Source organism: Gymnogyps californianus, chromosome 1 (assembly GCF_018139145.2).
Source record: "Gymnogyps californianus isolate 813 chromosome 1, ASM1813914v2, whole genome shotgun sequence".
Lineage (NCBI taxonomy): Eukaryota > Metazoa > Chordata > Aves > Accipitriformes > Cathartidae > Gymnogyps > Gymnogyps californianus.
The window spans coordinates 60,300,098-60,322,996 of NC_059471.1; the positions used below are offsets into that span (position 1 = coordinate 60,300,098).

The following is a 22,899-nucleotide window of genomic DNA, read 5'->3' on the forward strand; positions in this document are numbered from 1 at the left end:
TAACAATCACAGCTGCCAACACCAAAATACTCCAGTATCTTTTAAGTTAAAATTTAAGACAATTTGAAATAATATACTTTTTGCCAACACAGAAGAGCATGGGACTTGCACTACACATCTAGGTTTCCAACAGCATTATACATAGTACAGAATTCTAATTTTTTAATATAGATATATAAAATAATTTTTCATAAGGACAAATAATTTTCACCTTATAATCCCAAGAAGTAGAGTCAAAGGGGAAAGTCAAATCTTAAATCAACTGGGTCTTTTTTCATGTTTGCTGTGTGAGCTTTTTACTACCACAGGTAAGTAGTTTTCTCTTTTTATCTTTTCCCTCCACATAATTACACTCTGTTTAGTCAAAGCATCTTATCATTTTCTCGTCCTTGCCAGTGATTCCACTGGTTATGCCCCTGCCCTCCAGGTCGAGGTTCTCGCTCCTGTCTGTGACTTGCACATCCTGAGACTAAGCTTTCACCATCAGGCATCACAAACACATCAGAGAGTGCTGACATGGGATGACAGGAGCCACATATTCTGTTTTACTACCTGACCTTTGAAAACAACACAACTTCCTGATCCTTAACTCATTTATACGCCACGGGGTATACAGCATATCTAAAGTCATGGAGCGCAGTAATTTCAGATTTTCCATCTTCCATTTTCAGTCTGTAACGCAGCAGAAACTCCCTTGACAAAGTTACTAAAAGCTGGTGAGCCAGCTGACAGTGTTTCACTGCAATTCAATTAATATTTTCATCATTTATCAGAAGGATTAAACTAATTTTGTAATTTCTCCATTCTTGTTAGATGAAGGCGGAATGTTTAATATTAAAAGTGCTGAAAAGAAGGCAAAACAGATACTTGTAATAAGGTACAGTAAACAACAGTTCTGTAATCCATAACTCAAGACAAACTTCTGAATTAGGATGATTACAGAAGAAACTCATTTAAGCATAAATGAGTTACGGCCTTAAGCGTTAAAGAAGAAGCTGGCATCCAGTTGTCTGTATACTTTCCGTAGTTCCCACCTGTCCATTGACAACAAATCTATAACGAGTTAGAGTAATCGCTGACTGTGAGACACCTAAAGGCTAGCTGTCAGCCTAGGTACTTTAAGCTTCCCTTTCACTCAACGGAGAAAAACAGGCCAGATATAAATTACCTTTTGGAAGAGCCTACTTTAGACACAAAACAACTTATTACAGACAATTGCAGACCCTCAAATTAGTGCTGATGAATCCTACTAAAAGTGTTTCTATTTTTAGCCCAAAAATCTATTTCATGCAAGCAAAGATAAAAAAGTGTCAGAATATGCAAACGGACATGAGCTGCCACTGGAAACAGTTGCAGACCCCAGTTTAGATCATGGCAACTAGAGTATTTCATTACAGCATAAAAAGCCCATCTCCTCCTCACACTGCTGCACTACAGGTGGAAAGTTCCTTATACTGGCATAGAACTGAATGTACAGAGTTAAGCCCACATGGCTCAGGTAAGGCTCCAGCCTGCTCCGTCCTTGATTCTCTTCTTAAGCAGACAGATAGCAACTACAGCAACCAAAGCACCTGTCAGAAAAACAACAAGGAAAATGTGCTCTCTGCACAGGGCTAACGCTGCCTGGGAACAACCGACATGCTGAAAGCCACTGATTTCAGTTAACTAAGTAATCTGGCCTTTAGTACTAGACAGAAGCAAAGGGAACGGCTCCCATCTATCTGTGACTGCATTGGTAGAAGATTAAACTTTGTTTCAGTTCCTGCATGAATTCACCGAGAGAGTGCTGAAAGCTAACGGCGCAACCATTCACTTCAGCCCCTTGCAGGAGTACTGAAGTCAGTGAATAGCGCTCGGCGCTACTGAAATAAAGTCTGAAATCCACTTGCAACTACTTCAGTTAGTACAAAAGTTTTGCTGTGAATGTAATTGATTTAACAATGGGGGAAATGTCAAGGACCATTACTTCTCACTTTCTATAATCTCCTTTGTTAGCTGAGGTGTCACAACTGCACAGTGAAAAGAAAGACATTTCTATTAAGTTCAGTGCACTAGTTGTGCTATATAAAAAAATTTCTACTTTTCAGCATGATGATACTAAAATAAGTGTCAACTAGGCTTTTTTAACAGACAGGAGAGAACTCTCACATTTTTTATTTTACAGTGTTAGTCTTTTAACAGAGGAACAGGATAAACCATGCCTCCTTTTCACAACATGATTTCTATGTAGGTTTTCCAATACCATCATGACTGTGATTAAAAGCCACAGTGAGGACATGGTATAATAAAGACAATTTCACATACCCTCACAGTGTCCATGGAGTGAAATGATATCCATTCATCTCATTCCCTAAAGGCTGAATTTTCACCTGAGACATTTGTTACTTGGTTCCTTTTTGTTGTAGTGGATGTGAATTCTTTCATATCATGGACACAGCTTCCTGAAAGTTTCTCAGATTTTGGCACATTTTCCTCTTTGCTTATTTTATTATTGTGTCTAATACAAGCAATTTATCTGGAATATTTCTCTATCTCCTTATTCCATCTCCTAATACAAAGACTGAAAGTAAAAACTTCTAATAAAGATAAGATACCTTTAAAATAAGGTATCCTTACCTTGCTCATACCCATGTCAGATGACCTTCAGAAGACACCTTATTAGAAAGCAGAAGGTAATTTTTGCATCACACTGATTAACAGAAATACAAAGTCCTTCCATCACAGGTTAGACTCCCTACTTTCTTTCAGAAGTCTGATGCTCATCTAATATCATATCTGTTTTAGGCTTGAGAGTTACCTTTCATTTCTCTAATTCCACCCCACCTCCTTTTTTCAATGAGGAGACCATTTTGGAAACACTCCTTGAATCAATGAACAGACCTATGTCAAGCACATACAGTCACGTTCATAAGTGACATATGAGTGGGCACGTAAATGTGAGCTTTGATTCTGAGGGACTGCAAGTCTTGTCAGTTAGGTTAGAAGTTGACTCATGAACTATTTCGACAGACACAAACATTAGTTAATTCATGGTGCTCTCAGAAGCCTGCCAATCAATCAGTAAGTTATGCAGTAGACATAAACTGCATGTAATTGGGAGACCAGTTTAAATCTTATTCAAGGTACAGTGAAGGAGATTGATCTGCTTTCCTTTAAACAGACTTAATGCTTCCTTGATGCAGCTGATTATAGCAGAGCTCTTTCTGACCAAGGAGCCTGAGACATGAAAGAAATCAGAACCAACGACTCACTGAACTCTATTTACATTCTGGGAAATAAAGATCATGCAAACAAACCTAGGATCAATTGAAGAAAGTGGAATTTTGAACTGAAGAGATCAGGAAAATACTAACATCAAATTGAATTCAGTAATTTTTACCATTGCACTAAATTTATTACATTTTATACATTAGTACACGGTGTGGTACTGCGGTGGCCAAAACTGCATTTATTTCTTAGAAGGCTGTAATTTCACTTGCAAAACCAAAGTAGTATATTATGGTTGCACACAATGTTAAACTTTTAGATTCTTTATACAAATATAAATCACCAGTAGCAGACAGTAAAATAATTTCCAGCTAAATGTGGAAGTTCCAGTTTTATGATCGCAATGAATCAGAGGTTAGTCACTTACCTAGACTTTGCCTATGTCTGCAAATCTTCATACTCCAGGTATTCTGGCAATCACCTTATTGTATGTTTCCTGATAAACTCCAAGTAACACAGAGTATTTCTGACCTAGTAAAATATTACTTAAGAGTATAAAAAAGTGGTTGCCAAAGAATTAAATGTATTCTGTGAGAGGCTAGTTGATAACAAACCCATCACTGCTCATTATACCAACATAAAAAAAGATCTCCGACTTCTGCTAAATCATTGATACTACGTTGTGTTATTCAGCCACTCTGGTACCAATGGAGCTTTGTGTTTCAGGATACTATGATTCAGCCTGTATCTGCTGAGCAGACATACCTAAGTATAGCTGGGGAAAACATTACACCATGAAGATGGTCTAAGTTAATGCATTTCCATCTTACATGAGAGAATAAAAAATAAAATTAAATTAAGTAATCTCTTGAAACACCCCTGAATTACTCACTGAACTGAATGAATGATGAGATTGGACATCACATTAGGACTGGGAGACTTTTAAGTCCATGACAGTGATGGCTATTGTTCATGTTCTATTGTCAAAAATAATTAAAAATAGCAGTTTGACTTCATTCAATTAAAACATTCCTATTCCTAAAATCCACACTATTCTGGTGTCATTAAATCTCATGTAAAATTTGAGTCAACACGCAGCCTTTCCTCACATACTATGTTTTGATGTTCTAACAAGTCAAAATCAAGAGGTCTCCTGGCCTTTATTCTTACCTTCAGTCACCCCTGAAGTAGAGCTGTACTTTATATTTAATGTTTCTAGGTCTGAGACAAAGAAATAATATGTATGTGGTAATGCTAGAACCTCATTCACCATTTTATTAAAATGGCCTTTTTTATTTTATACACTCCACAGCTTTTTTATTCTGTTGAAAGTCTGTGATATTTACCATTAATCATTTTAATTTTTTCAATGATTTTTAAAGAGAGCAGAATTTTTAATTTCGAAAACATTAGGTCTTTTTAAGATGTGTCTGTAACACAATTTAGTAGACATCTGCTAACATGCTTCATAAGCTATTCCTACAAAAATATTGATGTGGCTAAGTCACATCATCCATTAATTCATGTGCAACTCAGAGAACAGAATTTGCAATGCTCTGAAATCATTAAAATGTGTGATCTACATAGAAAGGTTGCAGAAAAAATATGTAACTGTGAAAACTTGCATATCTAAGAATGCAATACTTTTTGAAAATAATATTAAAATATTGCTGTACTTATTACAGCATATTTTCATGACTGAAATCCATAGTCAAAATTATTTGCTCATAAAAACCTAATAGGTTAAACATAAATCAAAATAGTAAGCCACAACAGTTTCTCTTATAACTACTTGAATAACTTTCTCGTTGAAGTAATTAACACCTAACTTTTAATGTCATCAAACTACTCAGTTGGAGGCCAGGTAGTATTCATGAAAGTTATTCTCTAGTCAGTGATATTACATATTTACTGACTTCATCTGTTTGAAATAGATTTAATACTGTGTACATAGTATTTTCCTGAGCTACTCTATCATTTCACAGTGAGCTCTTTCACAGGCCATCATTCTTCAATTTAGAATATAATTTAGAATACAAGCATAAAAATATGTCATAAGAAATAAACTGACTTGGTCTAATTCTCTGTCTCTATCTCATATAAAACTTCATAAACCACTACAAATTGTCTTACTGCTTGTACATACATTTTATACAATGATGTGGCCAGCCAACATTAGGCAGACTGTCCTAGAATTTTGTATTTAAAAAGACTTCAATCAGTAAGAAATTACAGCCTGTATTTCATTTTTCAGAGATGAGTTTCAAGGTAAAGACAGACATATTATTAGCATTAGTTCACTTGTTTATGACAAATAAAAATAGCCTGCAATACCAAAAACGATAATACAATTATCATATCACAAGCCTTTCAGTACCTTCTTCCCAGGTAGTGCCTATATACTGAATATAATCCGTTACACTGCACATTTATACCCATTTCAGTTCTTCCAGAGGAATCAATCTATCATAATACCTATTAGAAGCAAACAGTGTATGATAGCAATAATAAGGAATATCAATATACTGTTTTGAAAACAAAAGGACCTTAGACCCTGTAGTAGATATATCCTATACTGTCATCTTCTGGTTTCTTTAATATTTGTATTTTGTGCTCCTTGTCTAAACATATGTCAGTATCTATTTTCTTTGCAGGTGGTGGATATCTATATGAGCAGCGCCCTTGTAATTCAACGAGTCCTCTGTATTGATTGTCTTCGCAAATGGAACAAGCAACAACCAACACTCACAAGGCATAGGCAGCCCAAATTTTGAATAGATTTTACTAGCACAGCTACAATTATTCAGAAGGAAACATGAGTAAAAAAAGGCACAATGTCACAGCAACATTTCAGTTTAACTTTCCTTCTGGGGTAACAAAACACTTGGATGGATGTATCACTTTGTCACTTAATTTACACACAGAAAAGGGGAACTTTTTATAGACAAAAGGCTAGGATTTTCCGAAACTACTTTCCTTTTCTAAAAACCCCTCGGAACCAAAGGAAGTAAATTTCTCATTTGTCCTCAGAACGTGTTAATTAGACATGACTTAACATTTTCAAAATCTTCTTAGCTCAGCTATACTTACTTTGTTATTAATTGGGACTTAAGTGGATGGTGCCTACCTTCTCCATAAATCAGGTCTCATGCTGGCCTAAAATTTTTGCATTAATCATGGTTCAAAATTAGCATTTCAATTCCTAAGGCCTTTACAGAAATACTGATTTATGGCAAAGTTCAGTAGAACCATATGGCAATACATTCATTGATCCTATGTTCGCTAAAAGTCTTGAATGCACTTAAATTAGGACTACAGTTCATAAACAAATTTCCTTATATAAAGATGTTCCATATACAAACATCTTTAATAAATGCTAATAGGTTTCTAAACAGTGCCTTATTTTACACTGATTGCCACTGTCTTTGGAAGTCCATGGATCATTATGTTCTTGGCAGAGTTATAATATTTAACCAATATTTTCCCTAGAATCAATAATCCAAAGAGTAAGTCAAATAGTTCACTAAAAAAGGATTTTTCATTGATTAGCATTCAAAGAAACAATTTGATAACATATTAAAAAGGCTCTGATTTAACAGCTGAAAAAAGGCCAATCCAGTTCTAACATAGTTTTATGAAATTTGCTATATATGACACAAGCCCATATCCTTTTCCTACAGTTCTCTCTTATTCACATGAATGGTGTGTAGCCACCAGGCCCAGTGAAGCCATCCTTCCCCTTTATTCAGCAATTGTGAGACCACATTCACAAGCCTAATTTTGAGCTGAGTACAGTTCTGGGCTCCCCGTACAAGAAGGACACAGACATAATGGAGCGAGCAGAGGGCCACCAAAAAGGTCAGAGAGCTGGAGCACACGGTGTAGGAGGAGAGGGTGAGACACATGGGTCTGTTCAGCCTTCAGCAGAGAAGGCAAAGGGGAGACTTTGTTGCTGTCTACAACTACCTAATCAGAGTATACAGAGAAGATGGAGCCAAACTCTTCTTGGAAGTGCACAGTGGTAAGACAAAATACAAGGGACACAAGCTGGAACATGGAAAATTCGATTAAGTATTAGCAAAAAAATTTTCTGCATGAGGTTAGTCAAGCACTGAAACAGGCTGTCTAGAGAGCCTGTGGAATCTTCATCCTTGGAGAAGTCTGAGATTCACCTGGACAACCCAAGCCATGAGCAACTTCATCTAACTGGACCTGCTTTGGGCAGCAGGTCAGACTAGATGACTTCTGGAGGTCCCTTCCAATCTAAATTATTCTGTGACTCCATGAATAGTGCCAATGAAGGCACTTCATTTCAGTCTAACTATATTCACTGATGAATGCTACAAGACATTAAGCTGTAAGCAAATCTTCAGTTGTTAAAATAACAATAAATGCAGCCATTTTCTACTTAAACAATCTATCTTTGTGTAACAGCAGTTACGTCTAATCTATTCTACTGTATTTTTATCTAATAAATGAAGAGTAAAATGCCAGTGTGCAAACGAAATAATCTGCATTGTCATCTACACACATATAACATGAATCAAGGCAATGGAACCAACTCCAAACAGCTATTCATTCTATGTGGACAGACTCATCAGACATGCTTCAAAGACAAGTTCATCCTATGATGATCAAAGATAAGTTCATCCTATAAGGAGCGGCTAAGGACTCTGGGTTTGTCTAGTTTGGAGAAAAGGAGGCTGAGGGGCGACCTCATTGCCCTCTGCAGCTTCCCGAGGAGGGGAAGTGGAGAGGGAGGTACTGATCTCTTCTCCCTGGTACCCAGTGATAGGACACGTGGGAATGGTTCAAAGCTGTGCCAGGGGAGGCTTAGACTGGACATTAGGGAGCATTTCTTTATCGAGAGAGTGGTCAAACACTAGAACAGGCTTCCTAGAGAGGTGGTCGATGCTGCATGCCTGTCAGTGTTTAAGAGGCATTTGGACAATGCCCTTAATAACATGCTTTAACTTTTGGTCAGCCCTGAAGTGGTCAGGCAGTTGGACTACGTGATCAATGTAGGTCCCTTCCAACCGTCCCTTCCAACCTATTCTATTCTATTCTATATCCACAAACTCACAAATTTAAACAACTCAGTGAAAGACGTTAGAATATGCAGCAGCATATTATTCGTAGACCCTAGGTGTCAACTGTGAATGAAGCTGGTATTTCCATACACAAAGGCTGAGAAATCAAGCTTTGTACAAAAGTTACACTGTTGGCCACCCCTCCCTCTCTCTGCATTAACATCTACGTGTCCATTTCTTTGCAAAGTCTGTACTGGTTGTAATAGTGACTTGTTACTCCCACACTGTTCAAATGTGCACACTGGTCACTAATTTCCCATTTGAGATCCTCTGTCCTCATCTTCACCTGCTTAATGGACATCTCTGAACAAGAGAGTACAGGTAGCGGCCAGAAATAGCACTTCACAAAGGATTACTTTGGCCTTATGCAACACATGAAGATTTTCTCAGAATCATCTTATTTCAGTAATTTTCTAAATATTAATATTAATGATACTTTAACTTTTAATATTAATATTCATTAAGTATGCTGACATAATAGCTTAGTTTGGCAGTGAACAAAAAATGCAATCTGCAAACTCAGAACAAACTGAAGAGCTAAGTACAACCTCAGATGTCTCTGGAGTCACCAGAGCTTTCAGGAGTGAAAGGGAAGGATAACACACTGATTACCTATCCTGTGCAATAGTGACATAATTGTACTGTCAATAAGGTTCGCAGATGGATTTTCTATATGTAAGTTGAATTTGTTACTTTTCATAGAAGACTGGAAACAATCAGTAAAATAATGCTATAAAACAATGCTACAAAATAATGATTACCGAAAAATGCTGCAGTTTTACATTCTCCAATGTCATATCTACTTACACAAATTAGTCCAGCAACAACAGTAAACATATGATAACAGAAGCATTTGTTTACCAACATGCATTATATTAAGGAAAAAATTCAGCAAAGCAAGATAACTTTCTCATTTAGCTCACAGTAAGACATATGTTCTTATTTAAATAAAGTAACCACACAACACCACATTCAGCCTTCTGAAATGAAAATCAAAGTTCTAAGTCCATACATGGATCTCTAGACATTTACAAAATATTCTTGATAATGTATATGTAGCTGATTTGTCCTCTCATTCTTTATATTAATACAATGAAACTATCTATTTCTTAGTAGGAAACCATTATTCTCAATGTTGGTATTATATTTTGGAAGGATTAAATATGAAGTAAAGATGCATCTTTGTCAATCTGTCTTTTCAGTTTATACACCATGGCGTTGCCTGCAGTTAAAAACAATCATAGCAAAAAGAGCTGAGAAGTTAAAAACCAAAGATCAAATGTCACCAGCATACATTCAGATCAGTTTCTTAAGCACATGTAGAATACTGTTTAAATGCTTACCTTAACTATCCCACGGATATGCATTTTTGCTATCATCTCTGCAGTGTAAAGAAACATCAACAGAGTATCAAGAGCAAATGTCACATATTGGAGAGGAGGATAATGCTCGAAGGTCTTTGGAGTGTTCATACAAACAGAAATAACACTGATGATGGCACAGATTCGCAGTAAAGAGTGTACCCACTGAAAAAAAACCAAGACATTGCGAGATTGCTTTGATGTTCAAAAAAAGCTCAAATATTTAGCCTCCATAACTTGTACTGGCACTTTTTGTAAATGCACGTTTGCATTTTTCTTTTACATCATGATCCATATATTAAAGGCCTTCATCCAAAAATAAGCACTCCTGACTTTATATGCATAAACATACACACATATATGTGTATACATGTATATATATGCATATAAAATTTTATTAGTTAATTTGTGAGGTTGTATAATTTAGAAACCAAGAATTAAGAGCCAGGAAACTGAGAATTAGGATGCTCTCATTTCTACTGTGAGGCTTTTGTAATCCAATTTATTTTCAAATGACTTGTCACATTTATGTGCAGACAATAAGTGGAATTAGTTGATGTTATACATCGGGTGAACACATTAAATGAAAATATCTGTGGAAAATTTTAGTTCCACATTTAGATGAACTGATTCTTAAATCAGTTTACAATTCCAAAAATTGAGAGGCACGGGGATTAAAAGCATCCTTCCATTTATGAAAAGAATAAATATAAAAGAGACTATGTCACAGAAAGTTACTTCTTAACATCAGGATTCACTTTTGTTCCAAACAAGTTTTGTTGCTATAAGAGAACAGTTCATCTCTATGACTACTTAGGTCTCAGTCCCACTACAATCATGACTAATAAGGCTGATATTCAGTGCCAGTCACAGTGGGAGGTCTAACAAAAAAGCAGAATGTATCAATACAGGGGTTTAAGGTTGGATTTTTTTTCTTTTAAATCAAAACACCATTGAAACATCTTGAAGCCAGACAAGTGTAATGAATCAGAGCTGGTAAGGTCGTATCTATCAAAACAAGAAGAAAAAAAAGACACTTCAGCAAGAAAAAAATTCTCCAAACAAAAAACACTGAAGTGTATTTATAACAATTTTTCATCTGGGGAAAAATTCTACACTCGTTTACACCACCTCATACCTTCTGATATCAAGAAGATTTAAGAATACTCACCTCGTTTAATACTCACTGTACGCTCACCTAAGTGTAATGATATTTGACCTGAATTGAATAGCTCTATCATTTGCATACTCTGAGCCCAAATCAATAATTTGGAAGTGGAAGACACCTGACGAATGATCTCTTATGTCCCTTTAACACCCACTTTGTTTCAAACCTTGTTTCAACTGAAAAAATTAACATAAATATTAAAGTGTGGCTGATATAAAAACCATTCTCTGCCACAGTAAAATGTTGGTATTATACATGCTAAGCAATATACAACTAGTCCATCAACGTGACAAGAAAAAAATTATTCCATCGAAAAACCGTGTACTGTGTGCTGAGAAACACAGGTAAATAACCCAGCATATATTTCTGCAATGACATTTTGAGCTCATTACAGCAGTCAATACAAACATTCTATTTAAGATCATTTAGCATGAATTAATATATGGGTGTTGTCTTGTAAATGATTTAGGCGTTAAAACTCAGCAGCAAAGCTGAGGGGATCTAGCATTTGTATCACAAATGAGATGATAGTTCCATTAAATGAATGTAACGCCAACATGTATTATTTCAGAACATCTGACTTTCTGCTTTTAAGAAGTAAAAATTTATACACTACTTTAAGAGAAATGCAAAAATGCCTTCTCTGCAAAAACATGAATCATTCAAAATATAGGAACCCCAGATGCACACTGACTGCTGAATAAATAATTTAATCATAATAACCATATTTACATGGTAAAGGCATTTTCTTAATACTGCACCTTCTATTAATAAGTCCACTCCCAATGAAGCTTTCCCCAGCTTCAAGCTGCCAGACACTTTTACACCTATCTATTTCTTAGGGCAGGTTGTAGGTTAAATGATACCAGAAAAATGTGAGCTGTACTTCAAAATAACCAGCCAAAATACACTTTTATATTCGTAAGTGATGTAAAACGAGAGATTTGAAAGTCAAAAGTGCCAACTGCTGGCTACCACTTCAGCAATGAAATGCTCCTTTTAACATCCTTTTCAAAAGCTCATTTTACGAACTTAACTTCTAATTCCAATACGCATGTTAGGAACCAGAGACATTGAAAGGATGACTGTTTAAAAAAATAATCAGTAGATGAACTGGTTGGCAAACACTGCTTGCTCATCCCTATCAGTCTGCAACAATCAAAACAAACCTTTTTATTTAGTTTTGGACTTTTTGCAAAACACGAACTGGTAGATTAGCAACTATAGCTCAATACTTGTTTCTGACAAATATCTATTTCAGCATCTTTTGTGGAAGTCATATTTCAACAACACAAGTTAAATTTAACTTAAAATTAGTAACTATGGAAAGAGATACCTACTGGTTTGTTAATCCACAGAATATCTGCATTGTCTGACAAAGATTCATCGGGACCAAAATCTGTAACTGGCTGGGCTTCCACCCTTGAACTTTGTTTCCTTTTTAGCATCCTGAAGTTAACTTTTGTTATCTATAATCATGAAACCTCCTTGGGGAGAAAAAAAGAGAAGACATTAATTCACTAAAACCATTTTATAATGCATTTTGAACAGTTTTATAAATAACCTAAAGCATTTTGTTTTCATGCAAACTGCTTTTGTACTCACTGATTAACAGGATCTTCATTTTATTAAAAAGCTTTGCCTATATAAATCACTGACATGACTCTCGTTAGTTTACAAAAATTTACATAAAGCTATGCAACACAATTACCAGAAACTTAGCAACGCTGGCAGAAAATTTGTACCAATATGCAAAGAATGCTATTGCTGTGAACTTAAACCCAGAGTAATCATTGGATGGATTTGACCTGGAGCCATTTAATTTAATGGTGGCATTTCCATTTATTACACTAAGCTAAGATAAAGCCCAACATGCCAAAGGCAAACTGACAATGTTAAGCAGCCAATAGATAGTAATGTTTTTTACTGAAATCAGAAGAGCCTTTTTGCTATATACTACTATTAACATGTACTTTTCTAATAGTTTTTTTTTTATGTTAGCAATTATCTATCCAACAGCCAGACAGCTGGCTGTCTCTGGGGCTTGTGTTGGCACATGGAAGCACTGAGGAAAATGTGTCGTTTCCACAAGGTCAGGCCAAGTCTGGACATTCCTGCGTGGGCGGCACTGACTGAGCCTTCTGTATGCTCAGCGAGGTGAGCCACAACTAGCAGACACACCACGAGGATAGAAAGGTGGGTTAGATCTTATTATTGACTTTCCCACAGACACAGTTCATGGATCCCAGAGTCTAAATAAATCCAAAGAGATGAAGAAGATATACTCTCCCAAGGAGTGACAGTCTGCCCATGAAATACAATTCTGTCATTCATGAAATACAATCCCTTCGGGATTTTTTTTCAGGAAAGTGAGGGGGAAGGAGAAAGCAACATCTTGGGACCTTGTTCCGGACCTTTACTCTGGACCAAGAGTGGTTTGTAGGTGACACTACACTTTTGAAAAGTTTGTCAAAACTAGCATAAAATAGAATTATAGAATGGTTTGGGTTGGAAGGGACCTTTAAAGATTATCTAATCCAAACCCCTGATGGGGCATCCACAAGTTCCCTGGGCAACCTGTTCCAGTGCCTCACCACTCTCATGGTAAAGAATTTCTTCCTTATGTCCAACCTAAATCTTCCCTCTTTCAGTGTAAAACTGTTGCCCCTTGTCCTGTCACTACAGGCCCTGATAATTACAGGCCCAACTATCACAATGATGACCACAACATGAATGTAGGAGACACTGTCCTCGATTAGCTGGAGGAAACAGTGGGCTCAGGACTGCAGAAGTACCCATGTGCTTGTTCTCAGCTGGCCTTTTCAACCACACAGGCTGCTGCTTCATGTCCAAACACTATGTACCTACGCATCCTTGGCTGTCTTCTTTTAGCTGTTATGGCAAACATAACCTATTCATCTTCTTCCAAGTCCCTCAGAGTCTACACCAACTCTGTCTATTTTCTCTCTTTCAGATTCAAGAGGTCAGCTCCTGTCTCTGCAATTCCCTTGCTACACTTTCAGAAGAGTGCTTTTGCAGTCTCTCCAATGGTGTCTCTCCACACATGACGAGCTCCACATGTGAGCTCCTTGCAAGCTTCTACAAAGTTTTTTCAGTACCTTCTTTCTTATCTGTCAGTAAACTAAAACTCCTGATCATGATGACTGTGCCGTCAGTACAACCTTGTGTTTTCCTGCCTATACACCTATGTTGTATCTCCTGTCTAATATTTAAAAACCAAGTCTGAAACAGTGGTCTAGCTTTGTATAAACCATAAAGTCACAGGGTCAAGGTCTTGGACTGATGCTCCCAGCTGGAGGGCCTGACATTATGCAATAATTGATTTTTTAAAATAAACAGAAATTATGTAAAGGCACAAAATAAGGGACAACTTCTGATATCTTTATTTGTGTTGGATGGTCAGTCACAGCAACCTTAATACAAGTGAAACTGGTAAGCTGCCACTAAAAATATGCAAATACTGTAAAATGAACATTATAAATAATAGTCTTTCTCTAACAAACGAAGGCTGAAATAATATCCATACAAGTCGTATGTTCTCTTAATCCTCATGCTCAACCTTCATGCTCTGACTTCTCATAACTGAATTCACTACTTCCTCCTCTTTAGCAATTTTTCCTGCTTTCTCCTATTTATTTCTAAGCCTAATGTATTGACCTATTTCCTCCACTTGGACCAAAGCATAACAAGAAACGCTTGAAGCCTCAGAGATGTTGGTGTACTTTTTGAGGTCATGAAGCCTTAAAATGGCCACATTTAGCGCAGTGATAAGTTTACTGCAATGTCTTGGCAGCTGCATTTCTCAAGACCTTAGGAAAAAAAAAAAGACACTTCCTAAAATGTTTCTTGCAAGTATGTTCCTTTGGAAACCGTTACTCAAAAGCTAATCAGTGAATTAACAAAATAATAATTTCATGTGTACCATTTCTGGTAACGGCTATGACAGTGCTCCTAGTAAACTCTTAAGAAAATATGTACCAATAAATAGACAATCAGTAAAATAAGCACAGTCGGTAGTTTTGAGAAAAGGCTCAGGATATGAAACACTGACAAGCCACTACTCTTTTTTTTTTTTTTTTTTAATAAATGACTGTCGTGGTTTAACCCCAGCTGGCAACTAAGCACCACACAGCCGCTTGCTCACTCCTCCCCCTCCCAGTGGGATGGGGAGGAGAATCGGAAAAAAAAAGTAAAACTCGTGGGTTGAGATAAGAACAGTTTAATAACTGAAATAAAATATTATAATAATAATAATAATAGTAGTAATGAAAGGAAGGTAACAAAAAAAGAGAGAAATAAAACCCAAGAAAGACAAGTGATGCACAATGCAATTGCTCACCACCCGCCGACCGATGCCCAGGCAGCGATCTGCCCCTCCCGGCCAACTCCCCCCTGTTTATACACTGAGCATGATGTTCTATGGTATGGAATACCCCTTTGGCTAGTTCGGGTCAGCTGTCCTGGCCGTGCTCCCTCCCAGCTTCTTGTGCACCTGGCAGAGCACGGGAAACTGAAAAATCTTGATTTAGGATTAGCACTACTTAGCAACAACTAAAACATCAGCGTGTTATCAACATTATTCTCACTAAATCCAAAACACAGCACGGTACCAGCTACTAGGAAAAAAATTAATTCTATTCCAGCTGAAACCAGGACAATGACACACTAAATAACAAGTTATGTCCATGTGGGGAAGAAAGTAGATAATTATCAACTGGCTATTAGAGAGGCTCTGTTGTTTTTATACTTTCCTCAGTAGTGCTTATTTATACATCTGATGTGTAGGAAGATTAGCCATATCCTTCTAATGAAATTCCCATTTACCCTTTTACCCAGTGCCTCTTTTTTTTTTTTTTTTTTTTAAATTGATCTGGGCACAGAAAATATTGTGAACTTTAGATGTCCATAATGGATTCGGTTCACATACTTAAATGTTGTGACTAAAGAGATCAGCATTCTTATTTTTAAGAGATGGCCTTGAATAAACAAATCGCCATATATATAAATCCAATGGAAGGGACGAAACGTTTATGGAATATAAGAACCAGCTTGTTTACTTCTCTACTTGAAATGAGCAGAAATGCCCACAAAAAAATGCAGAATAAAGACGACAAGCCAAGAATCTTCTGGAAATGGTCTTTAGAAAGATTATTCAAAGTATAACATGATTGTTCTCAAGCTTTTATGCAATTTTTTTGTTGTTGTTCTCACTACTTTTATTTTTCCAGGGAACACACAGGCTTTTACACGTGTCTGTTACTGTAGAGCAACACAAAGCCTGGTGCAGCCTTGGGACTCCGCCATGTGTGTAAAGAATTGTAACTCTTGGACTACAATCCCTTCTGCACCTGTTTCTGCAAGGGGGAACCAGCTGAAAGATGAAGAGGAGGAAGGGAGCTGTGCACGCACTCCTTCCAGCATGTGACATGCAGTGAACACCACACCAAGCTGTGCTAATGGGGAGCCTGTAGTCCTCCCTAACCCCAACTACAAATCCATGCCTGCAGTTCCCACATTGATTCTGACACACATCATTAGGTCTTTCTTTGATCACAACCTGTTATTAACATGAAAGGCTTAATACATTCTCTAGGATATACTTCTAGCTCCAGAGTTTTTAAGAAATATTGGGTGCAGGCCAAAGACAGGTTTTGAGACAGGAAAATGTCATGGAGTTTTGGGGCTACATCCACTTCACATTTCTTTGGGGTATGTTCTTTACAGTAGCAATGAAAACCCACAGCGCAGGTGTCAACCTTCTCAGGGAGAAATGTAGTGTCTTTGCTTTTAAATCTCTCCTCTCTTTTTAGAAGCAAAGAAAAATTAAAGGAAGAAAACTAAATAGAAAATCACTCACACACTGAGGCTCTTCAGATCCATTTGGTCAGCCTTTTCTCTTCCTCTCTCTCCCTGAACTTGCAGGTATGTTCAGCAACCACTACACTGTCTAAACAACCACCAACCACTAAATTTGCAGCTTCTGCCGAAATGACAGCATACTAGCACAATAGTTGGTGAACTTAAGACACACTGTGCACTTGGGAAAAAAAGGTCTGAAGAAGGTCTAACCTCAGTTTGCGATACCCACACTAACCACAAGACACCCCTGCTGATGGAAGTCTACACTTCCTACAAAAATCAAAAGACAAATTTTAAAAAGTAGCTGATCCTACGCAACATCAAAAGCTGAGAAATCTGTGTCTCGTTTATAAAGCAAGCTGACTGTATATAGCATAATCTGCTCGAGAAATCTCTATCATAAAGTCAGGTAAACATGCTTATAAATGCTCTGGTAGACAAAGAAGGCAGCTGAAAAATGACTTCACAGAAAAATAAATAGGAAAATAAAGCAGATATTCCTACCTACGACTTACGGAGAGAGTTTAAAAATCAGACAAATCCTTGGAATCAGCAATGTCTGGCTTCCAACACTTCTTTCTCACTGCTTATTGACTGTGTCATGTGAGATCATGTGAGCACTGCCTGAAGGTCCTCCCAGGGCTCACCACCTACAAGCACTCTCTTCAACACCAATTCTCTCTTCCTTGAGAATGTCAATTCCCCTTCCAACTTTTCCCAGAGCTGGGACACACAAAGTGGCACATACACTTCTAAGAGAATAATTATCTTTAAACCTTTTACTATCTGTGAAAGCTAAAACGGGTGACAAGAAGAGGATGTGAACACCCATACACACAGCATGATGACAAAACCTCATTTCCATATTATACATTTAAAAAAACCCCAAACTACAGGCTACCTTAAAGAAGAAATTGCTCTTAACCGTAGTATGCATTATACGGTTGTAGGAAAAATGTAAATTCTCATTCTTTCATCTCAATAGCCTTCTCCTTTCCCTCTTAGCAAATTGTCGCTGTTTCTCTATTACCTGCTCCCTCCATCCCCACGTTCTTCCATCCCTGTTTTTGGGTGCAGGTGCATGTGAATGGCATTTCAGTATTTGTTTTCATGTAGCAAAATAATTGAAGTGAGCAAGTTATATACATGACAGTACAGATATATTTAATTTTAGAAGGGTAAAGACAGAATTCCAATGGATACAATCACATGGCACATGCCGCTATGGATGTTATTAACTCGTAACTAGTTTCAAGGAAAAACTTATTTCAGTACTTTTTGTCTCTGTGTAGTATTATTGCATCTGACAAAATGTCCTAAAAGATCTCATTATTTGGAACACAGTATACTGCTAATAGCTGACCGAACTTCAGTATTTATTAAAACCAAACAGGATTCTTCAGAAAGAAGGTATACTGAAGGAAATATCCTAAAAATCAGTTACATTCACATTCTCTAATCATTTGGATACAGATAGGAATGAACAGCTTGTGACATCTTGTACTTACTAACAGGACCCCAGACCAAAAATACCGGACTGGGGTTCATGGATTGAGGAAGGTTTAGCAATTGCTTAAGGCTACCAATGTAAGAACATTTAATCTGAAAATAGACAGGTGTCCTAACTTTAGCTCTTTGCTCCCAACCTGTGTCTTGTCTTATTATCAGCTAAGGACAATGCTCACACAATATTTATTTCCTAAATGTAAGTTCTTCCTCTCAGACCTAGCCAAAATAATTCAGACCTACTCAGCAGACAGAATCAAATATCACATTGCATACAAAAGCAGATCTCATGTGAGCCAGATATACAGCCTACCACTACTATCACATAATGTCTTATCACGAGTCCTTTTTACTATAAGCCTGCTAACATCTGGAAGATACAATTTTGAAGAAACTACACGTGCATATATATGGTGCCGTGATGCAGCCAGATAACGAACTTCGTAATTTTAAATAGAATTGGTTAGCCTTTTGACATTTTTCAATTAAGAAACTGGGTTGAGTAAAAGAAAAAAAATAAAGATGATTTTTCAAACGGCACTGTTAGACCACACCATGGCACATTCCACCACACCACTTCTTTTACGTACAAAGTAGAGATCAAGGTACTCAAAAGCTACTTCTCTAGTAAAGAGCAGGTACACTCTCACATTTCACAGTCCCAGCTCCCCAAGTATCCTGAAAGGAGGGACACATCCGAGCATGAAACAGTCACTTCCCTGTACAAGTAACCAGCTTTTTATTTCAGTGGAAACCAAAGCACAAGAGTGGTGAGCACCCTCAGTCTCCCTCCAACACGTTGGCTGTTGGCATGACTGGACAGCAGGACAGGTTTCCAAGCCCTACAATTTAAATATACCCTTAGACATTACTCTGTCAGAATGGTTGCTAAAATTTAATGATGGCCACTGAATGCACAGTAATTATATGTAGAGAATATACTGATGGCAATATATTCCCTTTATGGATATATAGCATGGTTTAACAGCTAGATTACTTCAAAAGTTCACTTCGACTGTGGGCCACCTACCCACCACTTGCTGCCCTAGGATTAGTCTACTGCAATGTAGTCTATATGAAAATCCTTAAGAGCCCATAGCTGACAAAGACGTGCAGCAATGTGCTTATTAAGAATCATGCTGGAAAAAATACGAGAGCAGTGTTCTGGGATTTGCTTTTGCGGTCTGCTCATCTCCAGGTGGAAATTGTGTTGTAGCCCTCTGTGAAAGCAAGGGGGCAGGTAGCAGCAGGTCATTCTTTGAGAAGATTCAGGGAGCAACTCATCCTCTCTCTAAAATACCCGACATTCAGTAACCTGCTATGAATACTGCAGATCTATGTTTCAGGGTTTTAAAGAAAGGGATGAGGGCATCCTTCCCAGAAGGATGCAGGGGTGGAAAGGAGCTTCTTTGTAGGCAGACGGCTGGCAGCATGCCTGCTGAAGTGATTTATTTTAATGTTGCTGGGATAGTGCTGTACCGCTAATTACATGTTAGTGTGCCTAGAACCTTGTATACACATCTTTTCATAATTTAAATTGCAACACATTAAAAATTAAAATAAACAGTGGTTATAGTCTTTCAGCATTGTTACAAATTTTGCTAAAATAATTATTTAAGAAATTTGAATATTCTAGATCATCTTCCCTTCCCAAATTCTTCCCTTTCCATCATTCAAGGAATTGCCAGTGAAACAGTTAACACCTATATATTTTAAACTTGAAATCCTGAAAACAAAATTAGGACTCTTCCTTTTTATCCTCTTATCTTTCCTTTAAAACAAATTGACATGTGATATACATTCTCATTGCTGCAGGGCAGTTCCTAGAAGTTGCAGCCATAACCTTTGGTACTGTACTACCATCTTCATAAATACAATGATTGAAGGTAATGCCCCAGGAAGAAAAGGCCAAACCCGAAGGTTTTATATTGGGGAAAAAAATAAATGGAAAACTGAGATCATAGAATTACAAGCTAACTCAGGTTGGAAGGACCTCAGGAGGTCTCTAGTCCAACCTCCTGCTCAAGCAGGGTCAACTCTGGTGTCAGACCAGGCTATTGCAGTTTACTTAGGTTACGCCAGCCTGGTGTTGAAAACCTCCAACAATGGAGACTGTACAATTTCTTTGAGCATTTTGTTCCATTGCTTGACTGGCCTCACGGGGCTGGGGGGGGGGGGGGGGGGGGGGGGGGGGGAAGAGATGAAAGCTGAATATATCATAGAAAATAAAGAAAGGAAAAAGAAAGAAATTACCTAGTAGAACCAAGACAATTTGCAACCATAGTCTAGGAGTGGTATCTCCCAAAGCAAGACATTTATCAGTACTTAACCAATACAGGAAACTTCAAATGAAATAAAAGAGGCTATGGAGATAAAGAAAGGGAGAACAGAAAAAGACTGAAAGGGAAATAAAATATGATTCAACCCATAATGCCCATATTAGGCTGACTTTGCTCTTTACCTCCAAACAGATTTCATGCTAAAAATCTACAGGACATCCGAGTCATTTTCCACCCATGGAAGTATTCTATTAGTAACACAGTAAAAATAATTTCTGAATGCAACACCTCTACCCTACTCATAAACACATCAAAAATCTTGTTTACAACTGCCTGAATTCCTAAATACCTAGGAGGGTGGGGAGGAAACCCAGATCCCCAGAAGCCAATAACAATTCCATCTCATCATGAGATACTCATGCCTTAAGAAGACATTCTTCTTAGCTGTGAAAAACCGAGACTCCCTACCTCTTCCAGAGCTTGGTCCAGTAGCCCATTACTCCCTACAACACAGCTTGATACTACTTATCTCCTGTGGTGAAGGTTTAAGACCTGAAACCTCTGTGACTTAAGACCTGGGTTTGGATGAATGCCACACAGGTCTACATAGTGTTCATGGTACCAGCAATGTCCAGAAGCTGGAAATAAGTCAAATCAGAGTAAGTTGTATTTCCAGCAGGTATAGCTTAAATGCGAATGAACTATGATGGACCAAATTTCAGATTAAAATAAAAGAGACGCACCAAACAAAAAGACTATGGGTCTACATTTCTAAAGCACAAATGACATGCTGACTTTTACAGCTTTAAAATGTCTTTTTAAAACACAGTACCAAGCTCAAATGGTTAAACAAAAATTCCCCCAACTGTTCCAAGGAGTCCCCAAAGGTATATGCATGAACTTGCAGAGAGCTGGAGTCTTCTAGCAGCCACAGAGACCAGCTCAAAGAAATGTAAATTTTTTCCCTCCATTAAAGTTTCTTAACTTTGTGATTTATGCAGCAAAACTTAGGGCACTGTTAATATGTATTATTCCTGTGTTGGTCACTTAGAGAGCAGGTGGGATGTGGCTGCTGTGGAAGGAAATGAAAAGAGAGAGGGACAATGAAATGAAACAGGAAATTGAAGATGCTTAAGACAAAACCAAAAGACTCAAATAGCATTTAGTTAGTATTTTGTCACTGTGAATATTACCCTTATGAGTGACTCAGAACACAACAATGGGTAACCAACCAAATCATAGCTGACTTAAAAGCTACATCTGCACATAAAGGCCATCAGAAACCTCCATCCTTCCTAGAAACGTGTCTCTGACGTTACCAGGGGTGCTAAAATAAAAAGGTGTCAACAACAACAAAACGTTAAGCACCTCTCTCCACTGAATGAACAGTGCTGAGACCCCCAAAACTGCACGTTAAAGAGACTGACTTCAGGCCTAGGCACGTCGCTCTCTCCAACCACCCCAACCCCTTAGCCACCAGCCCCTGCGAACCAGGCGAAACCTCCCCTCAGGGAAGCAGCTCCCCACAGCGCGCCCCACCTCGCCGCCATCCACAACCACCCCATTAAATTAGCGCACCCCCGGCCTATGATAAACGAAGAGGCCTGTTCGCCCCACGGCCCTGCTCTGCCTCAGTAACGAAGTGAGGCACTTTTTCGCCCCGCTGAGGGATGTGGAGGGGGCCCGGGGCGGCGGGGGCAGGCTGGCGGCGGGCGGCCTGCCCCCGCCTGCCCCGGCGAGGCCCAGTGGCAGCAGGGCCCGAGGCCGGCCCGGAGCGCCCCCTCCCACCGCGGGGGAAGGACGGTTGGGGCGGGCGATGCGGAGGGCGCCACCGCCCTTGCTCCCCCGCGGAGCCGGCCAGGCCTCTCGCCGCTCCCGTTCCCTCCCTGCAGCCGCCAGCGTCCCCGGCAGAGCCACGGCGATCGCCGGCGATCGAGGGGCCGGGGAAGGGGGCGGGGAGGATCCGGGGCCCACCGTGTACCGAGCCAAGCGCCGCGCAGCAAGCCGCGCCCGACGCCTCCGACCTACCGCCAGCATCTCCCTTCATGGCGCGGTCGGGAGGGGCCGGGCCCGGCCCCCGCGAGTGTGTGAGGTGTTACAGTTGTGTGCCTGCCTCGTACGCCGTCCTCCCCGCGGTGGATCGGGGCGGCGGGGCCCGCCCGGCGGCGGCGGCGGCGGCGGCGGCCGCTCTCGGTCTCTCGGCAACGGCGGCGGGCGGCCGCGGGGACGGGGGGGGCGGCCGCGGGCGGGGCGGCCTGCGGGAGGGAGCAGGTGAGGAAGAGGCAGTACCGACCGCACACACGCGCGTTAAAAAAACAGCAGCCACCCCCCCCCCCCGAGCTGCTAAAGCCTCCCGGTTGAGAACAAATACGGCTTAACGGCTCGGGAGCCAGGAGGTGAGCCCACGG

General features: G+C 39.0%; 1 protein-coding gene across 1 annotated transcript in view; it reads right to left on the reverse strand.

The window, feature by feature from the left end:
• Positions 1-22,555, reverse strand: part of NALCN (sodium leak channel, non-selective) — a 260,771-nt gene extending 238,216 nt beyond the window's left edge. The window contains exons 1-3 of the mRNA XM_050903338.1: positions 22,520-22,555; positions 12,167-12,313; positions 9,641-9,823 (exon numbers count right to left, since the gene is read on the reverse strand). Coding sequence (XP_050759295.1) covers positions 9,641-9,823; positions 12,167-12,274 — 291 coding nt within the window. The 5' untranslated portion in view covers positions 12,275-12,313; positions 22,520-22,555. The remainder of the gene's footprint in view (positions 1-9,640; positions 9,824-12,166; positions 12,314-22,519) is intronic.
• Positions 22,556-22,899: the final 344 nt, after the last annotated feature.